General features: G+C 33.4%; 4 protein-coding genes across 7 annotated transcripts; 1 reads left to right on the forward strand and 3 right to left on the reverse strand.

The window, feature by feature from the left end:
- Positions 1-635: 635 nt before the first annotated feature.
- On the reverse strand, positions 636-2,279 carry LOC110701856 (GEM-like protein 4). Its single transcript, XM_021879466.1, has 3 exons — positions 1,678-2,279; positions 1,308-1,555; positions 636-1,169 (listed from the first exon to the last, which is right to left on the reverse strand). Exons 1-3 carry the CDS (start codon positions 1,856-1,858, stop codon positions 975-977), a joined length of 624 nt encoding a protein of 207 aa, XP_021735158.1. The 5' UTR covers positions 1,859-2,279; the 3' UTR covers positions 636-974.
- A 2,344-nt stretch (positions 2,280-4,623) lies between these two features.
- On the reverse strand, positions 4,624-5,936 carry LOC110701857 (GEM-like protein 4). Its single transcript, XM_021879467.1, has 3 exons — positions 5,515-5,936; positions 5,177-5,424; positions 4,624-5,059 (listed from the first exon to the last, which is right to left on the reverse strand). Exons 1-3 carry the CDS (start codon positions 5,711-5,713, stop codon positions 4,883-4,885), a joined length of 624 nt encoding a protein of 207 aa, XP_021735159.1. The 5' UTR covers positions 5,714-5,936; the 3' UTR covers positions 4,624-4,882.
- Positions 5,937-11,645: 5,709 nt separating this feature from the next.
- On the forward strand, positions 11,646-13,141 carry LOC110701858 (GEM-like protein 4). The gene is made up of 3 exons (XM_021879468.1): positions 11,646-12,173; positions 12,323-12,552; positions 12,657-13,141. Exons 1-3 carry the CDS (start codon positions 11,957-11,959, stop codon positions 12,852-12,854), a joined length of 645 nt encoding a protein of 214 aa, XP_021735160.1. The 5' UTR covers positions 11,646-11,956; the 3' UTR covers positions 12,855-13,141.
- Positions 13,142-14,259: 1,118 nt separating this feature from the next.
- Positions 14,260-23,396, reverse strand: LOC110702120 (transcription factor SRM1-like). 4 transcript variants are annotated; one of them, XM_021879783.1, is made up of 4 exons: positions 23,116-23,396; positions 21,255-21,374; positions 20,621-21,114; positions 14,260-15,310 (listed from the first exon to the last, which is right to left on the reverse strand). In XM_021879783.1, the coding sequence occupies exons 3-4, from the start codon at positions 21,004-21,006 to the stop codon at positions 14,809-14,811; spliced, it is 888 nt and encodes a 295-aa protein (XP_021735475.1). In that variant the 5' UTR covers positions 21,007-21,114; positions 21,255-21,374; positions 23,116-23,396; the 3' UTR covers positions 14,260-14,808. The 4 variants fall into 4 exon arrangements, with proteins under 4 accessions (XP_021735475.1, XP_021735472.1, XP_021735473.1 ...); XM_021879780.1 differs by having other exon boundaries at positions 20,621-21,374; XM_021879781.1 differs by having other exon boundaries at positions 20,621-21,374; positions 23,097-23,396.
- Between the last annotated feature and the right edge of the window lie 1,967 nt (positions 23,397-25,363).

Consider the following 25,363-nt stretch of genomic DNA (forward strand, 5'->3'; position numbering starts at 1 on the left):
AAGATGACTGGTTGCTGACAAGATTACACATGGAATTGTCGAAACGTGCAATTGATTTTTGTTACTGATAAATCAGCTTAATTGGAAGCGAAGAAATCTTATATTTTGTCACTATCTTCAAATATACATGCACCTTGACTTGACAATATTATGTACGATGAATTTGTAGAAATTTGGGTAGCACCCAAATGTATAGTGCACATATAATTTATTTGATTATAAATTGATGAGTAATAAATAGATATTATTTTGACTATGACAATGACCATAAAATATATCATACAACGTTTGTCTCTATAATAATAATAGATAAAAAATATGACTATGCCTTGGCTCTTATTAGCTATGTTCACTTAGACGTATTGTATGTAAGAAATTATACATGCATCTGATGCATGAAAATCATTTTTAATGAATTGAGTTAAATTTCACATTTAGCTTTCTCCAATAAAAATTTAAATTAAGTTTTCAATATCAATTGGCATACATTTGTCTTTTAATGAACATATATTTAATTTTAAGTTTGTAAAAATAACACAAAATCATTAACATATAATAATCAGAACATATAATTAAACCCAAATAACATAAGTAATTATTGTATATAGTTAAAATCCAAAGAACATATAGTTGTTCGTTATTTTTGAAAAATGCCAAAAGCCGTTTTGATTTATACACTTATACAACAGAAGGAAGTAGATAATAAAATCCATGTTGTGTTTACACTCTAGCATCTTAAAAATACACATATAGCCATTAGAAGAGCGTATTTCATGTACACATTCATCTGGCTGAAAGCCTGTACTTTCCCTACATATCCCTTCTCTCTATCGTCGAGTATAGTCCCAACCAATGTATTTACAGGTCAGAGCTGGCTATCTATGTACTTGCATTGTCATGTGTATCTATCTCTATACAAGGCCTAATTGCGTTGGGAAAACACTTCATTTTCCTGGTTTTCTAAAGTAAAACATTCACTTAATCTTGTGTAACAAAGGCTCACAAGAGAGTGTCTGCTGCAGGATTCTGAATGTCTTTTTGTAATTTAGGAATCCCACGAACCAGAACTCGAATTCATCATCAGTTACTACTTGTAGGTACTTTTTCGATGCCTTTTTCATGTCCTCAATTTGGTTGGCTTTCTTGATCTTACTTAAAGGGATCACAACCTGCATTGTATAGATCAGTGCACTTTAGTTAATAATATGACATTACAATCTAAGTAACAAAAAAAGCAACTGATAAATAGTTTTACTGACAGTAATACTGTATTTATGGTATGTTTTAAGGCATTTAAATTGATTTACCTTGTAATGGTATCTTAGAGTTTCCCCTGAAGGAGAAGAATACTTTGCAATGGCTTTGTCGCTGCAAAAAGCTATCTTGTCAGTGGATACGAAAAGGCGGCCTGTAAGCTGTCCTGCTGTGGTGAACAATGAGCATTGAGAAGCCTTCAGAAGCTGTTCACCTTCATTCAGGTTGAACATTTGTCTGAATTCTTTTCCCACTCTGCCTATACTTAGAATCTTTCCTCCCAAACTCAGCTTCTCTTTTGCTGTGGAACAAACACGAAAAAACTAATTAGTCCCTAGAAAAACAGAATTATTCTTAGAATTTACAGAAATAAACTGATATAACATGTATGATACACTAGTATACATATATAGAGTGACGTACCAAGCTTGTTCATTGCACTGATTACTGATTCCTTTTTACCCTTCTTCATAATTTTAGAGTTTAACCCATCTACATTATGGCTAGAGGGTGCAGTCAATAGTTTCATAGGCTTGTGCTGATGTCTGAGGACATGATCCTCAAGTGTACATTTTGCGGACTGAAATGCATTAGCAACATCCATTTTTTTTTTTTTTTACCTTGTTTGTTTTTTTGTATGAGTCTCTATGGGTTGAAACTTGAGAATGGGTGTAGCAAGTTTTATGTGATGATTAGTGGAGGGAATGAAGCGCGTTACAACCATGGATATATATAATATAGCAAAGAAGTGAAGCAATGCAAGTTGGTGAAAGAATCTTGAAACTTTTACAAAGAATGAGTCATCCAAGGATCAGCAAGTATGAATTCTTATTCAAGAAGTTGATACCACTATGTTTGATTGCTTTTTATAAAGAGGCAAAATCTACTTTAGAAAAGTATTTGTCTCCCTTTTTTTTCTTTAGGTTTAAATCTGTTTTGTTTAGTTATAGTAACAGGTGGAGACAGTTGATAAAAATTAGCAAGTGGTGTTGGTGGACTTCAAATAATTTAATGTAACATGTTTGTATACATAAATAGGTAAGCAGGGAATTTCTCGCTGTGAAGGTTAGTTTCCGAGTTTATCTTCTTGATAAACAATCAAAAGATCGTTGCAAAACACATCAAGATTTGTGACTATATTTCCTAATTGTGACTGTATTTTAGGCAGAAGGTTTTTATAAGAACAAAATTTTATGTTTCTTTTACTTAAAATGCCAAATTAATATCTTAAGGGTCATTATTCTTGTACAAAACAAAACTCGTACAAAAATATATGGTGCTGAACACATTTTTTATAAGGCCTGCAGCCTGTTATAAAGCCGATTTTTTAAAAAAAGACCTAACAATTGACCTGTACAAATCTGATCAGTTTAGCCAACTTAAAACTGACTTGGCTGACAGATTTGATAGTTTACTAATAACTGATGTTGATTTATACATTGATAAGCAGATTCCACACATTACTTCCATTGCACTGATTCTTTTGATCGCGTTTATGTTGTCGTTCTGTTTTTTGGTTGATTCTGCTGAACTGTAAGCTTGCAGGATTGAGGTGTGAGTTTGACACAAGGATTACCGTCGTGGGAAAGATTATAAAAAATCATGGACAATAGCAATGTCATATATGAATCAGCAACATTGCAATCTATATTCTATAACAACTTTTGAGTCAGAAAACATATACTTTGGGCAAGGATAGTTTACTTTTTCCTTTAATTTCCTAATGAAGGATATTCCTTAGGCTTGGATTCAGGTAGATTTGCTTTGGAAAGGTTAAAAATTAAAACTTCCCCAAACATTTAGGATACTCACATGCAACAAAAAGTTAGCTGAATCAGCTTCTGGTCATCTGAAAGTCTGTTGACAGGAAAAATATCAGGAAGAGGTTCATATATAATTCATAAAATATCTGGAATTGGACATCCATTGATTCTTTCACTATCAATTAAGATTCATAATTACATAAAATAAAATTAGCATCAAGATTAGACATCGATTATTTACTCTATTTCTAAATACATGTAACGATTAGACTTTCATGCTTATTAATTAATGTCGAACTTTGATCATCAACATCTCTAAAAAAAACCGCAAAGGAATGAATAATCAAACGTTGATACACTGAATATATGTATTGAATCAAATGTCATGACATCTTATATAATAACATTTATGTTTTACTTATTTAGTCAAAATGAAAGTTAAATTTTGTATAGAAATAGTTATATGTACTAACCAAGGAAGAAGCATATATTACAGTACTAGGTTAGGTCCCGTGCCATGCACGGTTATTTTAATCCCTCCATATTTTCTTTATATAAATTAATTTATGCCTTTATGGCATACAAAATAAAAAGTTAATATATTTGTAGAATAAATTATATTCCATCATAATCACACTTCTGTACAGAGATTATTTATTTCCTTATTAATCCGTACTTAATTGGGTAATAACATAAGAAAGGTAAATATTATTATTTCTTTATTTGGTTGACAAAAAAAAATTCTTTTAAATAACTTCTTTAAATAAAATTTTCTAAATTATAAAAAAAAAAAATTCAAAATACTAAGAACACACCAGAGCATGACACGTGTCATTGCTGGTGTGTCTTTTAGTATATAGTTATTATTGATGATTGATAGCACTAAGCAAGAGTATGAGTTTGGGGGTAAAGGTTACCCTATGTATGACTATTAACACTTGGCACATCCAAATACTTCAGCAAGTACTTAAAACTGTTATTCTGTCCTGCGCAACCACTTGGTGATGCCTTAGTTGTATGATCAACTACTGGTCCATATTTATTTGGTCAAGCTAAGTAACCACTAACCATCTTTATTATGTGACCGTGATCCATACATGTAGACGTCCTAAGGCAACAAACCTGAGTGTGGTTGTTACGCAACCAAGGAGCCAAAAAACAAAATATTAAGGCAACAAACCTGACAAATTGACAATAGCTGTTATGCAACCTTAAGGTACACCATGTTGTAAGCTCTTCTGATCTATGTGACTATGTAGACAATATGCTGTACTTTTTTGGAGCAGCCGTAAATGCTAGGTAGAAATTCAAATTGTTCTAATAACACACTTCGTATTTCCTACCTTCTTTTACCAGATTTAATCTGTTCATTCTACCAGATTTTGACTAGGCATGAGTTATCTATAGGAAAATATTCATCTTAAAAATTATTCAGTATTCTGCTATATAGATGTTCTTGATTTCTATCGAGTTGTAGTACAATATGAAAATCAATTCGGGGCTCAGATATGTGCTGTCTATTACGTCTTGCAAGGCCTGAAGATAATCATATCAAATCGCGAGTCATAAATTTGCTTTTCAGTGACATTATTCATCAAATAAGAGATAGCTTTAAAGTTTAAACCATCCTGTTTCTGAAAATTGAGTTATACAATTTTTGTCTACTTAATACTGCTGCATGGACAGGTTCATTTACTGAAGATAAAATGTTTCAGTAATCCTAAACAGCATTTACAAAGCTACTCTTGTTTACATATATATCTACATAAAGCCGGCCTGATTGATCATTGTAGAAAAATAAATGATTTTCCTACTAATTAATCCATGTCAAGCTTTCACTCAATTATGAACCATGGAATTAAGGCTCATAGTGTCGCGGAAAGTGCTTGTTGTAGGCTTTTGAAAGTTTTCTTGTAATTCAGGAATCCCGCGAACCAGAACTCATACTCATCATTGGTCACAACTTGTAGGTACTTTTTCGATGGCTTCTTTACATTTTCACTTTGGTTGGCTTGCTTGATATTTCTTAGAGGGATTACAACCTGCATTTAGATCAATAATACACTTCATCAGTTTAAACATTAACAGAACAGTCTGCAATATTTTATAGATTGATTGACAGTACTATATGATTAAATTAGTTAGTAAAATTGATATACCTTGTAATGATATCTACAAGTTTCTCCTGACGGAGAAGAATACTTGGCAACGGCTTTGTCGCTGCAGAAAGCCAGATTTTCCGTGGAGATAAAAAGGCGGCCTGTAAGAGCTCCGGCTGTGGTAAACAAACGGCACTGAGAAGCCTTCAGAAGCTTTTCTCCTTCACTGACAGTAAATATTCGTCTGAATACTTTTTCAACCCCACCTACTTGCAGAATCTTTGCTCCTAAACTCAGCTTCCCTTTTGCTGTTAAAACAAATCAGTATATAAAAAAATTTAGTCCTAGAAATCATAAAGAGTTTGGTTATTAAAATTGCACATATTATTCTAACATACCGAGCTTGTTCATTGTGCTGATAACTGATTCTTTTTTACTCTGAATCATATTTTTTGAGTTACACCCATCTGCAATACGGCTAGATGGTGCTGGTAACAACTTCACAAGTTTGTTTTGATCATTTATCGACGACTCAATTCTAAGGACATGATCACCTAGCATACACTTTAAGGATCTGAATGCATCTGCTCCTTCCATTTCTTGTAAAAATTTAGACCTTGTTAAACAATTTTTTTTTGCTATCAGTAAGCTCTTTTTGAGTTTGAAATCGAATGAGGGCTTAAGATGCTTATGATGGTGAATGAATACGAGAATATGTATATATATATATACTAGTAGTAAGAATGGAGCAAGTTGGATATAGAATAATCTTGAAACTTTTAGACAAGCATCCAAAATTTTATGATTTATTTTTCTTATTCAAGAAGTTGGTAGTTGATACCATGTTCTGATGTTTTGTTCCTTTTTGTAAAGAGGAAACAAATAGATCCAAACTCAACTTTAGAAAAATTGGCCTTAATTTGTTTATTTTAGTTTTACCTATAATCTTTCTTTTGGTTACATAATTCTAGTCTAACCATAATTAGTAATATATACGAGTAAGGTGATAGATGATGATGCACAAACCATCCATGTATGCTTGTGTAAGCAAAGAAGCTTTTGAAGAATCTGAAAGGCCAAACAATCAGTACAAATCTATCAAAACCCACCTTATTAAAATTAAAGAATTTTGTATTAGCAACTAATTAAATTCTGTTAGAGAAGGGTTAGAGGTACGTCGAGATAATTAACAATATTGTATATTGTTTTAATCTAAATAACTACATTGAATTATTGATCAACATTATTATTATCCATTATTTTGAAAGAGGTTCTTTGATTGTTTACATACTTCGTACAACTTTTGATCTATTTAATTACTAGAGGCCGGAATAATCTAGCACTAGCTAGGTGCACTCATTAATGTGATGACGTTACTAGTATTAAATTTATTGTGACATTTTCTTTGATATTGATCTAATTTCATAACCGTACACTTTTAAAGATTTGTTGAAACTATTTACCTGAAGAAGAACCACTCGACAAGTTAAAGTTTAGAACATGTTTTATTTCCTATCCCAATTTGATTAAAAAGTCGACGTATATCCAAACGTGAATTAGTTAGACACGTTCAGTTAAATTTCACTTTCTTGCTGATGTGTGAACTTGCAAGATTGAGGTGTGAGTGTGACTCATGCATGGCAAGTTCTGCCACCATAGAATTGAATTAGTAAAACATATATGGCCACCATTTCATGCTTGAATCAGCATCATATCGTTGCAATGCGTAGTAACTTTTGAGTCATAAAACATACTTTTGGGAGTTCAAAAACTGCTTTTTCATATCAGGAAGATTTAAATAGTTAAGATAAAAAGTTTTTTCAAATTTAAGGATACTCATATGCAACAAAGTTTTCTTAATTTAGCTTCATAAATCATAACACCCAAAAGTTTGCTTAACATTCGGGTATAAATAACTACATACAATGACATATCGAGTATTCCCTCTTTTCCCTTGTTCCCTCCTCATATTGGTGTTACTACTTAAATAGGTATTGTTTGGTTCACGTATTATAAGAACCTAATTAGGTTGCATTTTCTATTCTTGATCATATTTGCGGTACATTATTGTTGGTTTTCATATTTGATTTTGAAAAACAGTATAACATCTTGAAGCAAACTCTTCATAGTTGTACATAAAATAATCATCAGATTCATCACTGAAACTCTTTCGAGCATTCATATCCCGTCTCACTACTTTGATATTCAAGCTTAGTTACAATATACTATATATGAAAGAAATTTTGAGCAACTTATAATTGAATAGAGAACAAGAAATGTTATCTAGTAAGTAGTGGAGGAAACCATTTATGTCATGACGTTTTATATATATGGAGCAAATTCAAGTTTATCATGTTGAGAAACAAGCCCCGTTTATCAAGGGGCCTTCTAGTACTTTCATCTGAAAAGTTAAGGGCAGTACTTTAATTTCTCTCTTATCCTCTCTCCTGTAATTTCTCTCTCCTCCTATGCCATAACAGCTCAATTGTTCTACCATACCACTCGACCATTGGAGATGGACAATTAGTAATGGTAAGTATAATCTAAAAATGGTAAGCTCACTTACATAAAGTATTAATTTTTCATTCCAAGAATGAAGTTCTTAGCTTTCATCTTCCTCAGCTTTAACGGAGAAGGAAACATGCACATACTCTCAAGCATCGATCTTTAATGGAGGACGAAGATAAACCTTACCCTTTAGGGTTAACCATACCCTTAATTTCACCATTTTCTCTTAGGGTTTTCGTTTAATTGGCGGCGCAGCCGCCGAAAATATATATGGTGGTGGAAATGGTGGTTGAGTTGACAAGCTTGTTGACATTGTTGCTATGACCTTCGAGGAGTTCTTTTCTCTTTCTTCTGAAAAAGTAACTTCATCAGTTGATGAAGTTGTTCTAAGCGTTAACTATCCGTTACTAAGGGTCCTTCACTGCCAGCTAGACTGGGACCATTAAAGTATTATTTAATTGCTTTTCGCCAAAAACTAGGAAAAATAATTATGAGAATGCAATTTGATAGACGTTTGTTGTTTATCAATTTGAGAAACCTGGGCGCGCTCATATATATGTATTATTATAAGAGGAGGAATGAGGTTGGTTGGTAAATCTTGATATTTTTAGACATTTCACATCATCCTTGGATCTTCAAATTATCAACAAATACAAATTTAATATATGTATTAAGGATCTAACAAGCTAACAACTAATCCAAATTAAATTTACTCCCAATTTTCCTATTTAGTTTTGTAATTTTGTTGCACAACTTTAAAACGGATTGTAATACATTTGAAACTACGAAATAGTACGTACAACAAAAAGATTATTATTTAGGCGATCAACAATGAGACGGAGGGACTAGCTTTCTAATTGTTACTAGGCGATCGATTAGTCCAACTCAAATAAAGATAGAAATTGGAAAAATATTTCTTTTTTTTTTAAGAGATGCCTTGGTTGTTCTGTTTACAAATAATCAATCAAGAAAAGCTTTGTTTGGTTTTACTATACCTATTGGCATAAAATTTAATTTCAATAAAAAAAAAAAAACAAAACAAATGCGGTTGAGGCAGTTAAGGGATGTTAGTTGGGTAAAAGTGAGTAAACCTTTAATATTTTTGGAGCATCAGCACTGAAACTTTTGTGTTGGCAATGCAACTTTCTGATGTCTAGTCTCTTTTGTTGTAAACTTATGATCGATCAAATATCCATGCTTGCATGTGATGATGTTTTTTTTTCCATGCAGAAATTAACAATTAGTACAATAATATTAAACATTGCCTTAATAAGACTGTCCAACAAAAATAAGTATATAGCTAATTCAAGATTTAGCTAGTGATTGTATAAGATTTCTTGTTTGCTAATTTATCCAATTGCTTACCTAAAGTCACAACCTTTTCTACCCCATTTACTTGTCCCAATAAATTCAATGATTGTTATTTAATTTGTTACACGTTATTATGTGTAGCACGTAAGAATCCGAACCCATATATGTTTGCCACAAGATGTGTCTAACATGATTAATATGTTGTGATTTTGGAGATATTATATCAATTCCCCCTTTGTAGTAAGTGTGATGTATAGTAGTTAGTTTTACGGACATTCTTAATTAAGCAAAATATAACAAATTCGGAGAATTCATACAATTAAACAAAAATTGTTACTCAATAACCGTACAATCTGACATGATTCCTTACATATATATATATATTATACTTGTGCAAATTAAAGTAATCCCCTCCAATTTGATATACGTATATATTTTTTTAGCGGGCTCTTGATCCACAAGTCATATGAAATTAATGAAATACAAAGTATTTAGCTTAAATAAAGTAATACACACTATAACAGAAAGATGATTTAATTTATGCCAGGAGGGATGGCAGCTCAAAAGTATGTATGCTATCATTATACAAACAATCAGTTTAGTTGGTCAAACCAAATCAAATTTTGTCTTCCTATTGTTAAGGAAATCATTCATTATATTTGAACTATAACCAATAATAACATTTGAGAATTATTGCAAAATTATACATAAAAGTAACAAACTATATAATGCAAAAAGATTAATATAAAAAGAAGAAGAAGATATCCTACCATGATTTCTAAGATATGGAGTTAATGATCGTAAGTCGTAACCTATGTACCTTGAAAGAATATGCATGAATATAGTTTCATGAATATTAGCAAATCTTCTTTTTTTCATGAATATTAGCAAATCTTCTTTAATTTCCTTAAAAAATAGACATTATTACTATTATAAAAGTGATACATCGTACATGCATGAATATATTCTCATGTAAATTTGTGGTTGGAGGAAATATACGTCCAAAATATAAATTATTGTCCAATCAAACGAATTCCCCACCTAAGATTGAGTTGTTGGAATTAATTACTTGCAAATTCTAGTTTGGATTTTGCGGTATGATTGGCTAATTTTTGAATGAAGCATATATCTTTTTTGATGATCATGCATGCAAAGAATTTAATTAGTTGGCTTGGGTGGTTGTACTGTGCTAAGCAGTTGTTGCTTTAATTTTATGGAGCCATAACCTTTAGTTTAGCATTAAGCACCGAATCCTAAATGATGATTAGCATTCACTCCATATATAATATTTGAAATAATGTACCAAAAAATCATGTTATTTTCTAGGATTATAACTTAATATTGTAGACATGTATGTTACTTTTTTTTTTTTTTTTTTTTTTTGAGGGCAGGTATGTATATATGGTCCTTTAATGTCTACGTACAATTGTAACTCAATTTTGTATGTAGGTATGTATGTTACTCTATAGTATTGTAACTCGATATTGTAGGTTTATTTTCACGCCATTGAACAATCGGTTTATGTCTTATTTTAACAGAGTCTCGTGCAACACATGCACACTAATATCAACATATAACATATGTATGTATAGATCATACAAATTGCTCATATATAAATTACTTCATATTAAATGATAACTTAAACGAGTAATTTAATTACCTTCTTCACGACAAAAATCATGAAACTAAGACATGATCTCAGGCAAGATTTCACATTCAAGAAGGCGTCCGTCATGTCACCATGTCATCATGTTTGATCCCTTGTACAATGAGCTAGTCAATCAGGCAACACTTGATTTCCTCTGTTATATTTTCCCAGTTTTGTAATAACAGTTTGTAAAAGCAGTTGAAGCAGTTAATTGAGTATGATAAATCTATCGGCAATAGAGCTTTTTGTGGTGGCAGAACAACTTTGTGATGCAATGCCACACCCACCTCCTTGATTTGCAGTTTAAGTTAGCTTATCCACTTTTTTATAAAAACACTGATCGATTTTTGTGGCCTACGTGTATGCATGCTTAGGGCCGTAGGCATGCATGTGAAGATGTTTTTCTTGCAGAAAAGAAGTACTAAATTAGTATAAACATTACCTTATATAAGTTGGTCCATCAAAAAGATGATTATGGTTTAATTTATTAGAATTGTAATTATTTTAACATCATGCTTATACCTAGATTCATAGCTTTTTCTAACTTTTTTTTTAACTTTATCATCCATCTTTACTTATTTTTTTATAGTCATTCCTACATAGTTCAGCCATGAGATGTGTCTAGTATAACCTCACCGCGAAATATAAACATGGGTAAAACACTAAAACTTTTCGAGATATAATGTAACTTTGTGGTTAAGTATGATTACATGTATGTAATTAAATAAACTAAACTTGTATGTCTCTCCATTATTCAACATAATAGTCATATATACGGATTATTGTTTTCTATCATCATTACTAATCGATTAAGAAATAAGGGGTGAGTTACAAGAAGTTATATATGACAGTATGATAGATAATTTTGAATGAGGGTGTCATGATAAGGATGAGTTAATTGGAGGAGAATATTCTTTAGACTTCAATACTTAAAGCCATAAGATTAGATTAAATAAACTTCCTTGGCTTCAATAGTGTTAGAAGTTGAGTTCATAAATTAAAGATGGCTTTATTTTACTCTAATTATAGAAGTGATTAAATATTAATTCGTCATCACTTTATGAAAAGCAAATCAAATAAAAATGCATGAGAGTTGAATTGGATCAGCAACTTACTTAGCAAGGAATCATTTGTAGTCATATTTACTTTTGCTGAGTCATTAATGACTTATTCCCACTAAATTTTATTCAAAAAATATTCCAATGGACCTCTATAAATAGATTCAATCTTACCTTCACAAACTCCCTTCCCACCATCAACTACCAAAATACACACTATTTGCTCTCCATCACCTTAAACAATCTTCTCTATAGTCTTAAAAAATTACTTAAATTAATATATCGAGATCGATTAGTCGTACTAATTAAGGTAAAATGAATGCTTCTGAGGCGTTTAAGTCAAGGCATATGAAGAGTATGCTAGGAGATCATCTCCTTCGAAATGGGTTGTCAAAAATAAGCTATGATCAATCAAGAAAAACATCTACCGTCAAACTATTGCCTGGACCTTCTACTGGCCAAGTAGATAAATCATTGATCACTACAAAACAGCGTAAAGTGGAATCAGTTTTTACCACAATGAATAAGCTTGGTACGTGTATACATGTTACCTTTATGTACATCAAATCACCCTTGCATTTATGTAAAATAATTAATTTGATTTTTTTAGTTTTTCGTTGCTGTTTTATAATATATGGATCAGAATTAATTTTTGCTGACAATTTAATTCCAACTATGCAGTGAAAGGAAAACTGAGCTTAGTAGGAGGGGTTGATAAATTGTTTAGAAGAATCTTTAGCCTTCGAGAAGGGGAGCGGTTGTTGAGGGCTTCTCGTTGCAGTTTGTACACCACAGCAGGTCCCATAGCAGGTCGCCTATTCATCTCCACAGAGAAACTCGCCTTCTGCAGTGACAGACCAATCGCGAAAGTTTCCTCTCCCACAGGAGAACCTCTTAGGTTCCACTACAAGGTACTGCAATATGCAACTAACAACACTTAACTTTTTGAGTACTGATACTGATGTATGTTGAATTGAATAACTTAATTAATGTGGAAATATCTATGTATATGCAGATAGTAATACCATTAATGAAGATCGGAAAATGGGATCCAAGTGAAGACATGAAAAAGCCTTCGCAAAAGTATCTACAAGTAGTGACAGCGGATGAATTTGAGTTCTGGTTCATGGGATTCGTTAACTACAACAAAACATTAAAATGCTTACAACAAGCAGTCTCACAAAGCTACATTTATAGAAATACTACAGACTAGTTATATTCCGAATTAACTAGGATTCTGATGTAGCTAGGTGTAGACAGTAGTGAATGGCTAGCTCTGTAACTGTTAACTAATCAGCTTCTCTGAGATGGAAAGAAGTTTTTCCCCTGGAGTTTTTGATGGCACGCAATTTGCTTTTGTACATTACTCCTTAATTATGTTTCTCATTCCAATTAAGCACTACATTTCAATCAGTAGCTAAGAATTAACAAGCTTGAGCGAAACATTTCCATCTGTAACAATTAGCACTGATTACTGAAGTAAAATTAACTTCAGCTCAACAGACTTCAGAGTATCAACACAGATGCAAACTGTCTTTGTATCCTACAAGGCTACAATAACAAGCTAATTTCCCTTCATTATTGACATAGCATTTGGAAATTTTATGCCTAAGAGTAGAGTATCCAAATTCAGGCATGGAATCGTTTATTGACATATTTATACTATATGTGTTGGTTAAACTAGGTGACCGACAAAACCGAAACAAGCAAGCTCCTTACAAGCAGAATGACCCAGTATAAAATGCGTGTTGAGATATGAGAAGTTCTAAGTTAAGGTATACAAATGGTATGAGAAAGTGGTATGCTTGTCCACCTCAAAATATCCGAAGAAAAATATTTATAGCTTTTTACCGAGTATGCAACATAATGACTAACTAAATTCACTACTCAAAAGAATCTTCTGTCTTGATCAGCAGATTGTAGCTACATAATGTTAGACTGAAGTGATTATTTATAAACGATAGAATCATAGAGTTAGACACGGCCATGTCAATACTTGGACGTCGTCTATTCATAATCTGATTATAGATAGAAAACAATTGATCAAACTAAACCAGATTAGATTGAGATTGAAATTGAAATAAATTGTGGAAAATGGAAGTTATTAATCCAAGAATTATTATTGGCCAAGATATATGGATGGTCTTCTCTGCTACAATTTTGACGAATACCCAACTTCCATTTAATTTTGTCGCATGCCTTTCTAACATCATAATTCCGTCAAAAAAAAAAAAAAAAAAAAAAAAAAAAAAAAAAAAAAAAAAAAAAAACAATCAATCATAATTCCGTTATTCTTCCTTCCTCATATAGTGCAAGATTACATACTGCCTGATGTAAAATATCATGCGAATTTCTAGATAAGGCGCATGTCCAGATCAGCAAGACAATAACAAGCCATATTAACTGACTACATTGTGCAATTATATACACAATAAAGGCGCATGTCAGTGCAATATGACAAACAAAGGTGCGGCACGTCAGTGCTGGATCATCATACACAATAAACAAGAAGAGTGATATTCAAAATTTGAGATCATATTCCGTCAATGTCATTTGTTCTTGATGGTACTCTAAAAAAAACATCAATAACAACCAGATAACGCAAATAATAGCATATCTAAAAAATACGAGTAACAAATTTATCATAGCAACATGTAGCCATTTCTTCTGCAGTTATCGGGTGATGTAAAAACACAGCACAAGAACTGCTTGCAAAAAGTCCAATTACAAATAAAAGAGGTCTTAAATGAAAACAGCTCAAAGGATTTATAAAAAAAACAATCCACAGATGAACATTGGCTAAGAGAAGCTCCTACACTACTTGCACTAATTAGCTGCTAAATTATAGCACGACAATCTTTGTAATAAACTAGGGAACGATAATGTCGTTCCCCCTAAGAGCAGCAATATCCTACCACAGCTGCCTATAAAAATTAAACTAAAGAAGACTGCATAGTTTCACCTCCCTATGAATTATTTTAGGTTTGTATAAGAATGATATTTTTGAGTGACCAAGGTTCCTCAGTACAACTAGTATTCCCAGGCAAGGCAACCATATTCTAACTCATTTCAGAAAATAAAAACCCATTACCCACCCAAACATGGGGGAAAGCAAACTTTTCTTTCCTTTCCATTTGTACATCTAATATAGTTGATCATCAATTATCTTACCTATGAGCAGAGGTGTGCGGCATCGGATACGTCAAAGGAGCCATGCCCATAGGGGCTCCAGGGACTACTGACCCAGGCACTGGTACCCGCACACCATAAGCCATGTGAGGAGGTGGAAGATTTACCGGAGTCCCAACAGCAGAAACCAATGGCCCACTAATTGGTTGTCCAATAGTTGGAGTGCCATACATACCCACTCCTGAAGGAGCAGCAGGGGGCTGAGCAACCAGTTTTTCAGTTTTTCCAGGCGCAGTCCCAGATGCAGGTGCATTTACCTGACCAGTAATTGGCCCCTGGGATGCTGAAACATCCCCAGAGTTCACATTGGTGATATCATGAATGCTCGATCTTCTCCTATCTTTATTCATAGAGTTCAACCTAATGAAATACTTTTGAGCATGGCTTGCCACTTGTGTTGGTGTTCTTGTTACCACAAAGTTCCGAGATATACTCCGCCAATCACCTTTTCCATATTTTTCCAGGCCAAGAAGAAATAGCCTGTTCACAAAAGATACACACCAAAATGAAAACCACACCAAGTATAAAACATGCAACAGGTAAGCAATGTAAAATAAGAGACCCGCATACAAAGTATAATGATAGCTGAACAGAAAAATATAGCATAAACATGCTTCGTGCTCAAGCACTATTCTTCTTTATATCAAATTATAAATTGGATTTTGTCACAAAACGTATATATAAAATAAATTATAAATTGGATATATAGATAATACATATAATGTAAAAGTTCTTCCTTCAACTTAGTTTTTTAGCAGCTAAATAAGTTAAATACCACTGTGTTACCCCACTTAAATCTCCCCAGATGGCCAGATCAGTTAATATTTTTTATTTTTTAAAATTCCTAAATAGATAGTACACTGCCTCATATAGAGTAGTAACCACCAGAAACACAAAAAGGTTCATAACAGAAACATAGCCAAACACCCAACAAAGGCAACAATGTAACTAACGCAAACAAAATAGAAGCAACTTCATAATATACTGAAGTTGCCTGTAATTATACGATATCCTAGGACTCTTCAATCCCCACCTAAGTCCTAACAATGGAACGGAATCATTGGAGTGTTACAATATACAACCACATGGGTAAGTCCCTTGAACACTTTGAAGGCATAAACAACACTGTTTTTGAGTTTCCACTTTCATTGCTCAATTGCACAGCGCTAAAAAGTATGCAATTTTTTATTTTTATTATTAATTTACAAAGTTACAGCAGTTTCTAGAATAAAAGTAAAATGAACAACAAACAGCAAACTGACATACACTGTGCAATGTGATCTAAATGAACAAAAAAGTAGAGGGGTTCTTGTGTACAAAATTAAATCATCGAACTTGATCCCTATACTTCAACCATGCACCATGAGTATTTTACTTACAGGTGTTAACAGCTGCTTAAGACAGGCAACGAAACAGCTATGAAATGAAAATACTAAAACTTTTAAGTTAGAAAATCAACTGTAACCATCAAAGGAATTCCAATCAAACTCATTTTATGAAGGTAATCTGAAGCAGGAACTCAGACAGGTCTTTCTTGAATCTCACGGCAACTCCTGTCGTATCAATGACAAGATGGTTGTAAATCAACCACCACTTCTACAGTAGGGCAACAACATACTTGAAGCCAGAAATAATTTTGACTCTTTATAAAGCCATCTCGTGACATTGAATCCTAATACATGCGATTGATGCTTTGATCAATAATCACAGTTCTTATTTACCTTTTACCACAATCATGTCAATTTTCACCAAAGAATTCTCAAAAACGGTGATTTAAGTAAATAGAGGTTCCAATTGAAATACTTGAGGCCAATCTACAGTTCTACACACCTTTATCTATTATGTAAACATAACAACATAGTCGTATTTACCATATACGATGAGCAAGCCTATAAGTATGGCTAACGCAATGAACTCCCCATATGCATGGAGTCTCCTTTTCAACAATGTCCCAGCCTTTCCAGGATATGACAGCAAAGACAAGAAACAAAGTATTGGTGGCTCTAAGATTACATTTAAAAAAGACATAATACTAGAACTCGCAATCAATCACACACAATAGAGAGACTTTCAAAAGAGACATGACACTAGAACTTGCAATCATTCTGAAACAAATGGTCTGAACTGGACATGTCATTTACATGACAAAATTAAAGTTCTCACTGGGCTGCCGCAGTCTGAACACACCACGAGAAAGGAATGGTCTAGCCCAGCATGACACTTTGTGTTCTGGATCATGCCTAGGCCTCAATTCTGGGAAGTGAACTCCAATCATGCCACAACAGCAAAGTATGATAAAGCACAAAAATTAAGTATAGGCACAGCACAAAAGGTATGTGGGGTCATGCTGTGTTATGGACCAACCCTTTGTACTTGATGGCACAAACAGCACGGCCTGAGGCCACCATGCCACACCACAGGCCATTCCTGGTCAGCCCACAGGCACGAAGGCACAACACAGTAACATTCATAGTCACACCACAGCTAACAATGCTCAAATAAGGAAGCAAAACAACTTGATTAGAATTAAAGTACACCCTCTTTGTAGCCATATGGTGACACCCCAATCTCTAATAACACTAGCTGGAAAAGACGTAAACAGCAATGCACCATGATCAAATACGCTCTCACGATAGGAATCTTAGTTATTAAAACTAGAGGGAACATAATGACTAACTCTGTTGTGCAAGCAATTTAAATGCTGCCTGTACCACATATAAAATTTTGCTATAAATTACTGCATATAAAATATGGTGCGATTCTGCCTCTTCATTTTCCCAGCGCCTTAATTAGCTCCAGATGGAGTTAGAGAAGGGGAAGACATTCACAGCCTTCTCTATACAACTACAAAGAGGATCTTTGGTTGACCTACCTGCTATTTGACAGCACATAAGAACGCTAGAACATCAGAGTTTGTCATATGGTCACAAACAAAACCCACGTGGAAACAGGTTTGTCTTATAATATGTAAGCACGAACTAAACAGTTGTCCCCAAGATCCATAAAGTTGGTGTGACCATCCACTTAGTACAAAGCATGATCTTAAAAGAAATTTCTTGTACAATTGAAACACTGCTTCAGAAGAAAGCTTTTTGAATAGTAAGCTTCTGCTCCCTACCATCTTCTCAAGCAAATCAAGCAACTGAAGAGCAGGAGACATCAAGGAGCATTTACAAGACAATCTCAACTCTCAAGTCTTCTCACAACTGATGTATATGTTGAAGAAAATAAGCCATGTACTAAAAGGCTTGGCTCTTGTCATAAAAAAAGGCATCACTAACTCACAAGATCAGCCAAATGTAGAAGGGAGTAGAGACAGCTGACACAATGTACAACCAAACTATATTACTGTCTTACACTTGATGACTGAGCCATATGGCCCATATTCATATTTCACGAGTTAAAATTCTGGTCCCAACAGAAATCAGAAATGAATAACAGTTATCCACATGAAATTAGGACTTCATAATTACTAAATCCCTACCTACTAAAAATAAATGCTTCATATGATAGACAGCATAGATTTATGTTAACTCTAGTTTCTTACCCTTATTTAGTTTTTATCACCCTATTTTGACAAACACCTTGTTCCTTGACATCTTTCCTCTTCATTGTAATTATTAGAGGAATCACCAGTAACATCATTGCTAAATATCCTTTTTCTGGATGCTCAAGCATAATAACAAAATCTCTTCATATTATGCAGGTGGTTTAGCTGTTGGGGGCTGTAAGAATCAGGCCAATACACTACCTATCTTTCACAGTTGCAGCAAGAGGTAGAAAAAAGGGGTAGGCTAACACACCACCACAAGAGGAAGCACTACCTTAAAGCTGCTGTAGTTGTTGTGTTGGCTTATTTGCTGCCAAGTTGGCTTTTAGGGATAAAGACAAGAATTTATAAACTTAGCTAAGTAGTATAAATAGGTAGAGAGTAGTAGAAGGAAGATAGTCAAAATTTTATTGTGAAACCTAGAGAGTTATGGCCTCAAGCCATGGTTAAAGAGTGATAGCCTCAAGCTGTTTTGAGAGTGTACTTGCTTAGCTAAGTGATATAAATAGGTAGAGAGTAGTAGAAGGAAGATATGCAAAAATTTGTATTGGGAAACCTGGAGAGTTATGGCCTCAAGTCACGGTTAGAGAGTGATAGCCTCAAGCTATTAGCCTATCTTTCAAGCTTCCATCTTTATTATTTCTTCTTAATAAATCAATTTATCAAAAATCAAATTATCTAGTTTAATCAAAGAACCAATCTTTTCTCTCTGTTTTATTGTTATAAGCATGAGTAATCTCAGTCCATTTACAGGGGCAAGGTAAAAAATGCATCTAGCTATCTCACTCGAGCGTATTTAGACCTCCTTCCTTTTTCTAATCTCAAAACTGCCACAGATCCTCTCCATCATCGGTCACTGGCCATTGTTCTTTAGCACCAACAGCCTTTAGATACTCCCTAATCACAATCAGCATATATTTCCTTTCTATTTTAATATATACATAGATTATAATTAACTTAATCGTCAATTCTATCTATGTGTTTAATGCATTACTCAACATAAACTTATTCCTTCCTGTTACTTAACACTTTCATCATTAAGTAAAAGCAAATTGCAAACCCAACTGAACCATAACTAAATCACAAAGTTCCAATTTTTTTTATTAATATGCACTGCTATTCACTGCAATATAATCCAATATTGAACTATGTCCACTAACTTAACCCTTTCCATCTTCTTTAATACTTCCTATTATCTACCCCTCAATAGTTGTTTTTCTTTTACCTCCTCTCACCAACCAATTCTTGAGCAGACAAAAAGTAAATTAGTACGACTTCATATTGCACTACATGAAGTTTGGAAAATTCGTAGAATAAACAACCTAATTGGCTAACACAGTATGACACAGTTTTAAAAGCATTATTGATATATGTCTAAAACAATAATTCAATTATTTATTGATAGCAGGTGACAGCAACAAGCTAAAGTCATGAGCCACTTACTATAGATTTGAATTCTCATTTGAAGAGCAACTACTTTATGATACAAACTTAGACTTTTCCCTTGACATGCTTCCATAGTTCCATCAACCCCCCCCCCCCCCTCCATCAAAAAAAGAAGAAAAAAAAATCCCAAGAAAAAGGGGACAGCTAGGCAAACCTACTATGACTATCTTTACTCCACAGCTTCCTCAAATTGGTGCAAAATTGTGCATTGCCCACTCATCAGGGCATCATACAGCTCCCAGTTGATGAAAGAAATGGAAATCGTACATAAAATAACATTCTGCACCAATATATAGACTTATGCTATATTAACTTTTTCATTGTGAATGAAGCCTAACTTATAAGTAAATAGAGATCTGCCAACCTATATACAGACTAAATGAATAAGCATCTTTCAGTTGGAGTGTTGGACAAGGAAAAGATGGGTGAGAAGCTGCCAGTTTTATATATTATGGAAAAAAAACCTGCCGTGTCTTATTTTTGCAAAACAAAAGACTCTAATATAAGCAAGAAGCAGCACCAATTTCATTTCTTATCTCTCTACTTGGCATTTTCTCAAGGAGGAGAAGGGGGAAGAGAAATGAATGTTACAGTGTTTTCTCTTTTGCCTCATCACTAATCACAAGAGTAAAATTAAATATGAAAACATCTAATGAAAAGGTGACAACAATTTGCCGAAGTAAACCAATCATCAGGGAAAAAAAAAATAGCAGCAGGCAAGCAGCTGCTTATGCCAGGCAGGTAGAGGAACACAGAAACCTAAATACAAAACCAAAATCAGATAGCAAACTTGCCTGTGTTCATCCTCTGTCCAAGCAATCCCCTTCCGGCGTTCCTGATCCGCCTTTGATGCCTTGCTGCCTTGATTGGGTTCACTACCTGCATTAGCAAACTGACCCTTTTTCCCACCATTTCCTTCTTCAGCAGCAAGACCTGAAGATCCCTCTGAAGAAGAACTATACGAAGGCAACGGAACACGACCAGCCTCGATCTCCTTTACATCCTCAAATAGAAGCTCATAGTGATTCTTGACCTCTTCTAAGGTCTTCCCAGGCACATCTGCGGCTATCTTTTCCCAATTATCTTCCAAATCCTCAGAATGAGTGGCAATTGCATTCTCAAATGCCTTATCCTGCTCTCTACTCCAAAAACTGCTATCGCCCTTTTCGTCTACAGTCATCTAATCTTGTTTGAATCTACTCTCAAACATTCAGCCAGTACAGTTGAGGTTTAGGCAATTGAAGCAACAGCCAGACCAATGTGGGCTTCAAAAGCACAGGATCCAGTACTAGGAAATAAAAGATAATATAACTTACTTCGGCTGTGTTAATAACTAACTAGGATATAGGGCAGTGAGATACAGGTGTTTCAGACAAGATTCATAAACAAGAAAGGTGCAGACTCAAAAAAAAAAAAATCAGCGCTGACCGGTGATGCGGTGACTAGCGGCTACCTCCAATCAGATTCATGAAATCCCGAACAAAGAGGGGGTGGAATGAAAGGTTACTGAACTATAACTCAACAATTGGAGTCATGTGAAATGCGGACCTATTTATTGAAAGCAAAACCAATATTCAGTTATGCCTCAAAAAAATATCTTAAGAGTAACACTCATGAAATCATATATGCAAGATTTGACAGGTGGATATTAAGAAATAGATGGCATCAAGCTCGGCCAAATAAAAAAGAGCTTGAATTGAAAAAAAAAAAAAAAAAGAAAAAGAAAAGAGTTTTAGGCTACACACAATTAGGGAAATGGATTGCTGCCTGTAGAGAAACAAATCATACAAAACAGAGAAGCTAATAGCCTAATTGGTGGTTGATAGATTCATAAAAATAAAAATATCACTCAAATTACCATTTCTGTATACAACCACCAATTCCTACTTGACAAAGACAGAACTTACAGCCACAGGCCCACAACAAACTTACTAGTCTTTCACTCCTACTGTGATTTTGATGGTTTCTATCCCTTTCTTTCAGTAAATTTTTTATGTTTGGTAACTTTAGTTCAGGATTGAAGGTGAACAAAATTCAAACAATAAAAGTGAGGCAAGCTTTTATCTTTTCTCTACCTTTAAGTTAAAAGACACATAATCCCCAACTTTAATCTCCTTTTCTAGTTCAGCTTTCTAAATTATAGCAATTACTGTTTCGAAATATCGAAACGACGAAATAGGTATCATAACATGACAACCCAACCGACACCTTTCTTATTCTTACATCTTCCCTTTTAAATTCCCCTTGTGCACACATATAATGCTAATGAAAACTCTAAAGAATTAAACCAAGCATCTGACAGTATGAAATTCCATTAAAACCCAAATAAAATTGAATCAAAACTTCCAACATCAAAAATAGAAAATAAACACAAAGATTATTACAACAGTTGGCAGGAAAAGTTCATACAAAGATAGCAATAAATTGTTAGATATTTTGCCAGCCCTAACAATATAACCAATTTAGGAAAGCATCAAGAAAGCAAAAACCCCCCACCTCAAAAAAATGAACAACATTAATAATAAAATAAAAATTCACTCCCATATAAATTATATGCCGATTTAGTAAGTATAAACAATAAAGAAAAAATCAAAAAAAAAAATTTCAAAATTAGGAAATTACAAGGAAGTAGGCAAATAATGGAAATGATGAATGATGTAGATGGATTTATCCAAATTGCAGAAGATGAGATGGGGTCAGCTAAGCTGGTCCCAGCAATACCCTACTTGCATTTGCTCATTTACACCTCCAACCTCAATTTCACTCACCTTGTGTGAAGAAAAAGACAATTAATTTACATAATTAGAACTTTTTTTTCTGGGGTTCTTTGCACCTATTTCTTTAATTTATAATAATTGAAGGGCCTCTAAGTTGCCTAAAGAGGAGGGGCAATCACTGGCTTCTTTCATCCTTCCCCCATTTAATTTAATATTTCAACATCAACATGATGAGAGTGACCCACAATATACAACTACGGCGCGTACCCAGTAATCTAGAGCCTACTCGACTCCGACTAATCGGGGATTTATTAAGATTTAAGCAACAGTAATTGCTACTCATCATCTCTAACCTATAATTCGAATTGAAATTACATACCCATTAAAACAGAAATTAAACAAAAGCATTTCTATTAATCTATGCATTCAATTGCAGAAAAAATGGATAATGAGGCATTAAATCAAACAATTGCTTCAAGCAAAATCAATTCCCAGAACAAAATTACGATTTATTTTTTTATTAGGGTATAAAAAATTATAATCTGGGTATTACCTTAAAGAATCAAACTAACCTTGAGTCATTCATTCTTCTTAATCTGCAATTGGTCAAATTCAGGAATTTAGGACCCAAAATCACCATATAAAATTCAACTGCAAGAACAATTGAACTTCAAAGTCATCAAAATTCTCCTTTCTTTCTCTCTTTCTTTTGACTCTCTCTTTCTCTGTGAGTAGACTGCTTGCTCAAATGATTCTCTAACTTTCTCTCTCTAGAAATGAGGAAGTATCGCGGCGGTTTGGATAATTTGGTGGATGATCCATTTTTAATATTTGTTTAACTTAATCAATCAATCATTAAGTAGATAATTTAGGAATAACCAAATACTAAGATATTTTCTTATCCATATCATTACTTATTTTACTAAGTATATTATCATATGACCCCACCAATCCTCATTATAATTAAGCTTTTTATTGTCAAACTTTAGTCCGCACTTATGCTATTTTTACTTTGGGTGAAAAAAAATTGTTATTTTTACTTTGAATTTCATTAAATAAATATATGAAATACAAAGTACAGAATATATGTTACACGCTTTACTTTTTCTTTTAGGGTGTTTCAATTAACGCGATCCATTTGTATTTAACAAAAATTATCTTTTAATATGGAGTTTACATCCTAACTTGCCTTATTTTTTTCCTCTATCTTGAATATTATAGAGTAGTCAACTAATAGTCACCATGACTTCTTTTTTTTTTTTTTTGAAATACTTATTTATCTTCCCACTTGAAAATCATGTATTCATGTCAATAAAAATACTCAATGAGTTTTTATCACAAAATACTACTAGTCTACTATCATGTAGATTGAGTACTTTATTTACTACCTCTATTTTTAACTAATGAGTTCACACGGACTCCTAAGAAAAATGTTATTTGTGAGTGTTAAAGAAAGAGAATAAGGTAGAAATACACGTCATCAAGAGAAAAATAAAAGAAATGACAAATTAAAAGTAAAAATAACAACATTTGTTACACAGCCTTGTATAACACTATGGCTTGTCGCTTCTTATGCCTATGAGTTTGTTAACTATACTAATGTTGATTCCAACAATGTTTTACCAGACTTAGCTTCTACACAAATGTCAATTCAATTGCAACAATTTTCCTAGCTCTTCCTATGAGCAATGCACACAGAGAACCTCTACTGAATATCTCGGATCTCAATGCTAATACATTTGACATTAAATTACGAAAATGTTTTTACATCCACAAATGAGCTATTGTCTAGCTAATAGCATCAACACCATCTTTCCCAGCTCTACTTGCTTGATTTATCGGAGAACCTACGACATCGATGACATATGCAATTATCTGGCAATGGGTTCAATTCCAACAAAGTTTATACATCTCCATATAGACGTTGTATGGTGCCAATGCACCATAATCAATAGCATCAATGAACATTAAAGTATGTATTTTTACGCCAAGTGGGTGATATATCACAGAACAAATGTGACAATATATGTAAACTTATCAATTTATAGTAGTAGGCAGTAGGTGCAACATATCAGATCAACCATATTTTCTAACATACTATTGTGCAATGAGCCAATGAGTTTAGAAACTCGACTAATTTTAAATTTAGTTTAAAAACATTACAGATGATGGTGGATTAAAAAAAAATACAATGTACGCATATCTGTATAACAAATACAAGTAATAATCAAAAGGCATAGTAAAACAAAAGGGTCGAAATGTCTAGAAAATAACATGTTGCACTTAGAATAAACCAAGGTACAAACTTGCTGAAAAATAGACCAAAAGGAGAATATAAATAATATAGGAAACAAAGTAGGGTATCAAAAATCCACAAAGAACTAGTATCAAAATTCCATAAAGGAATAGTATCATAAGTTCCACTTAGGAACCAAATTCCCATAATCGATATCTATCTATCTATATATATCTATATCTATACTTAGGGTCAATTCTCATTGACTGAACTCAGCTGAACTGAACTGAATTGAGTTAAACTGAACTGAATTGAACTGAACTGAACTGAACTGAACTGAAATGAATATTTTATAAGAGAAGGAAATTAGGAGTTGAACTGAACTGAGCTGAACTGAACTGAACTGAGCTGAACTGAATCTCAACGTAAGAGAACAGACCCTTAGTATTTAAAAACTATAACCAAGGAAAACACAAGTATCCATCCTATTACACTTCAATATCTTTTTCTCTAATCCAAATGCCACATGTCTTCTTACATCATTAATTAATTTTTTATTACACTATATTAGTATATTTCTTTAA

Source organism: Chenopodium quinoa, unplaced genomic scaffold (assembly GCF_001683475.1).
Source record: "Chenopodium quinoa cultivar QQ74 unplaced genomic scaffold, ASM168347v1, whole genome shotgun sequence".
NCBI lineage: Eukaryota > Viridiplantae > Streptophyta > Magnoliopsida > Caryophyllales > Amaranthaceae > Chenopodium > Chenopodium quinoa.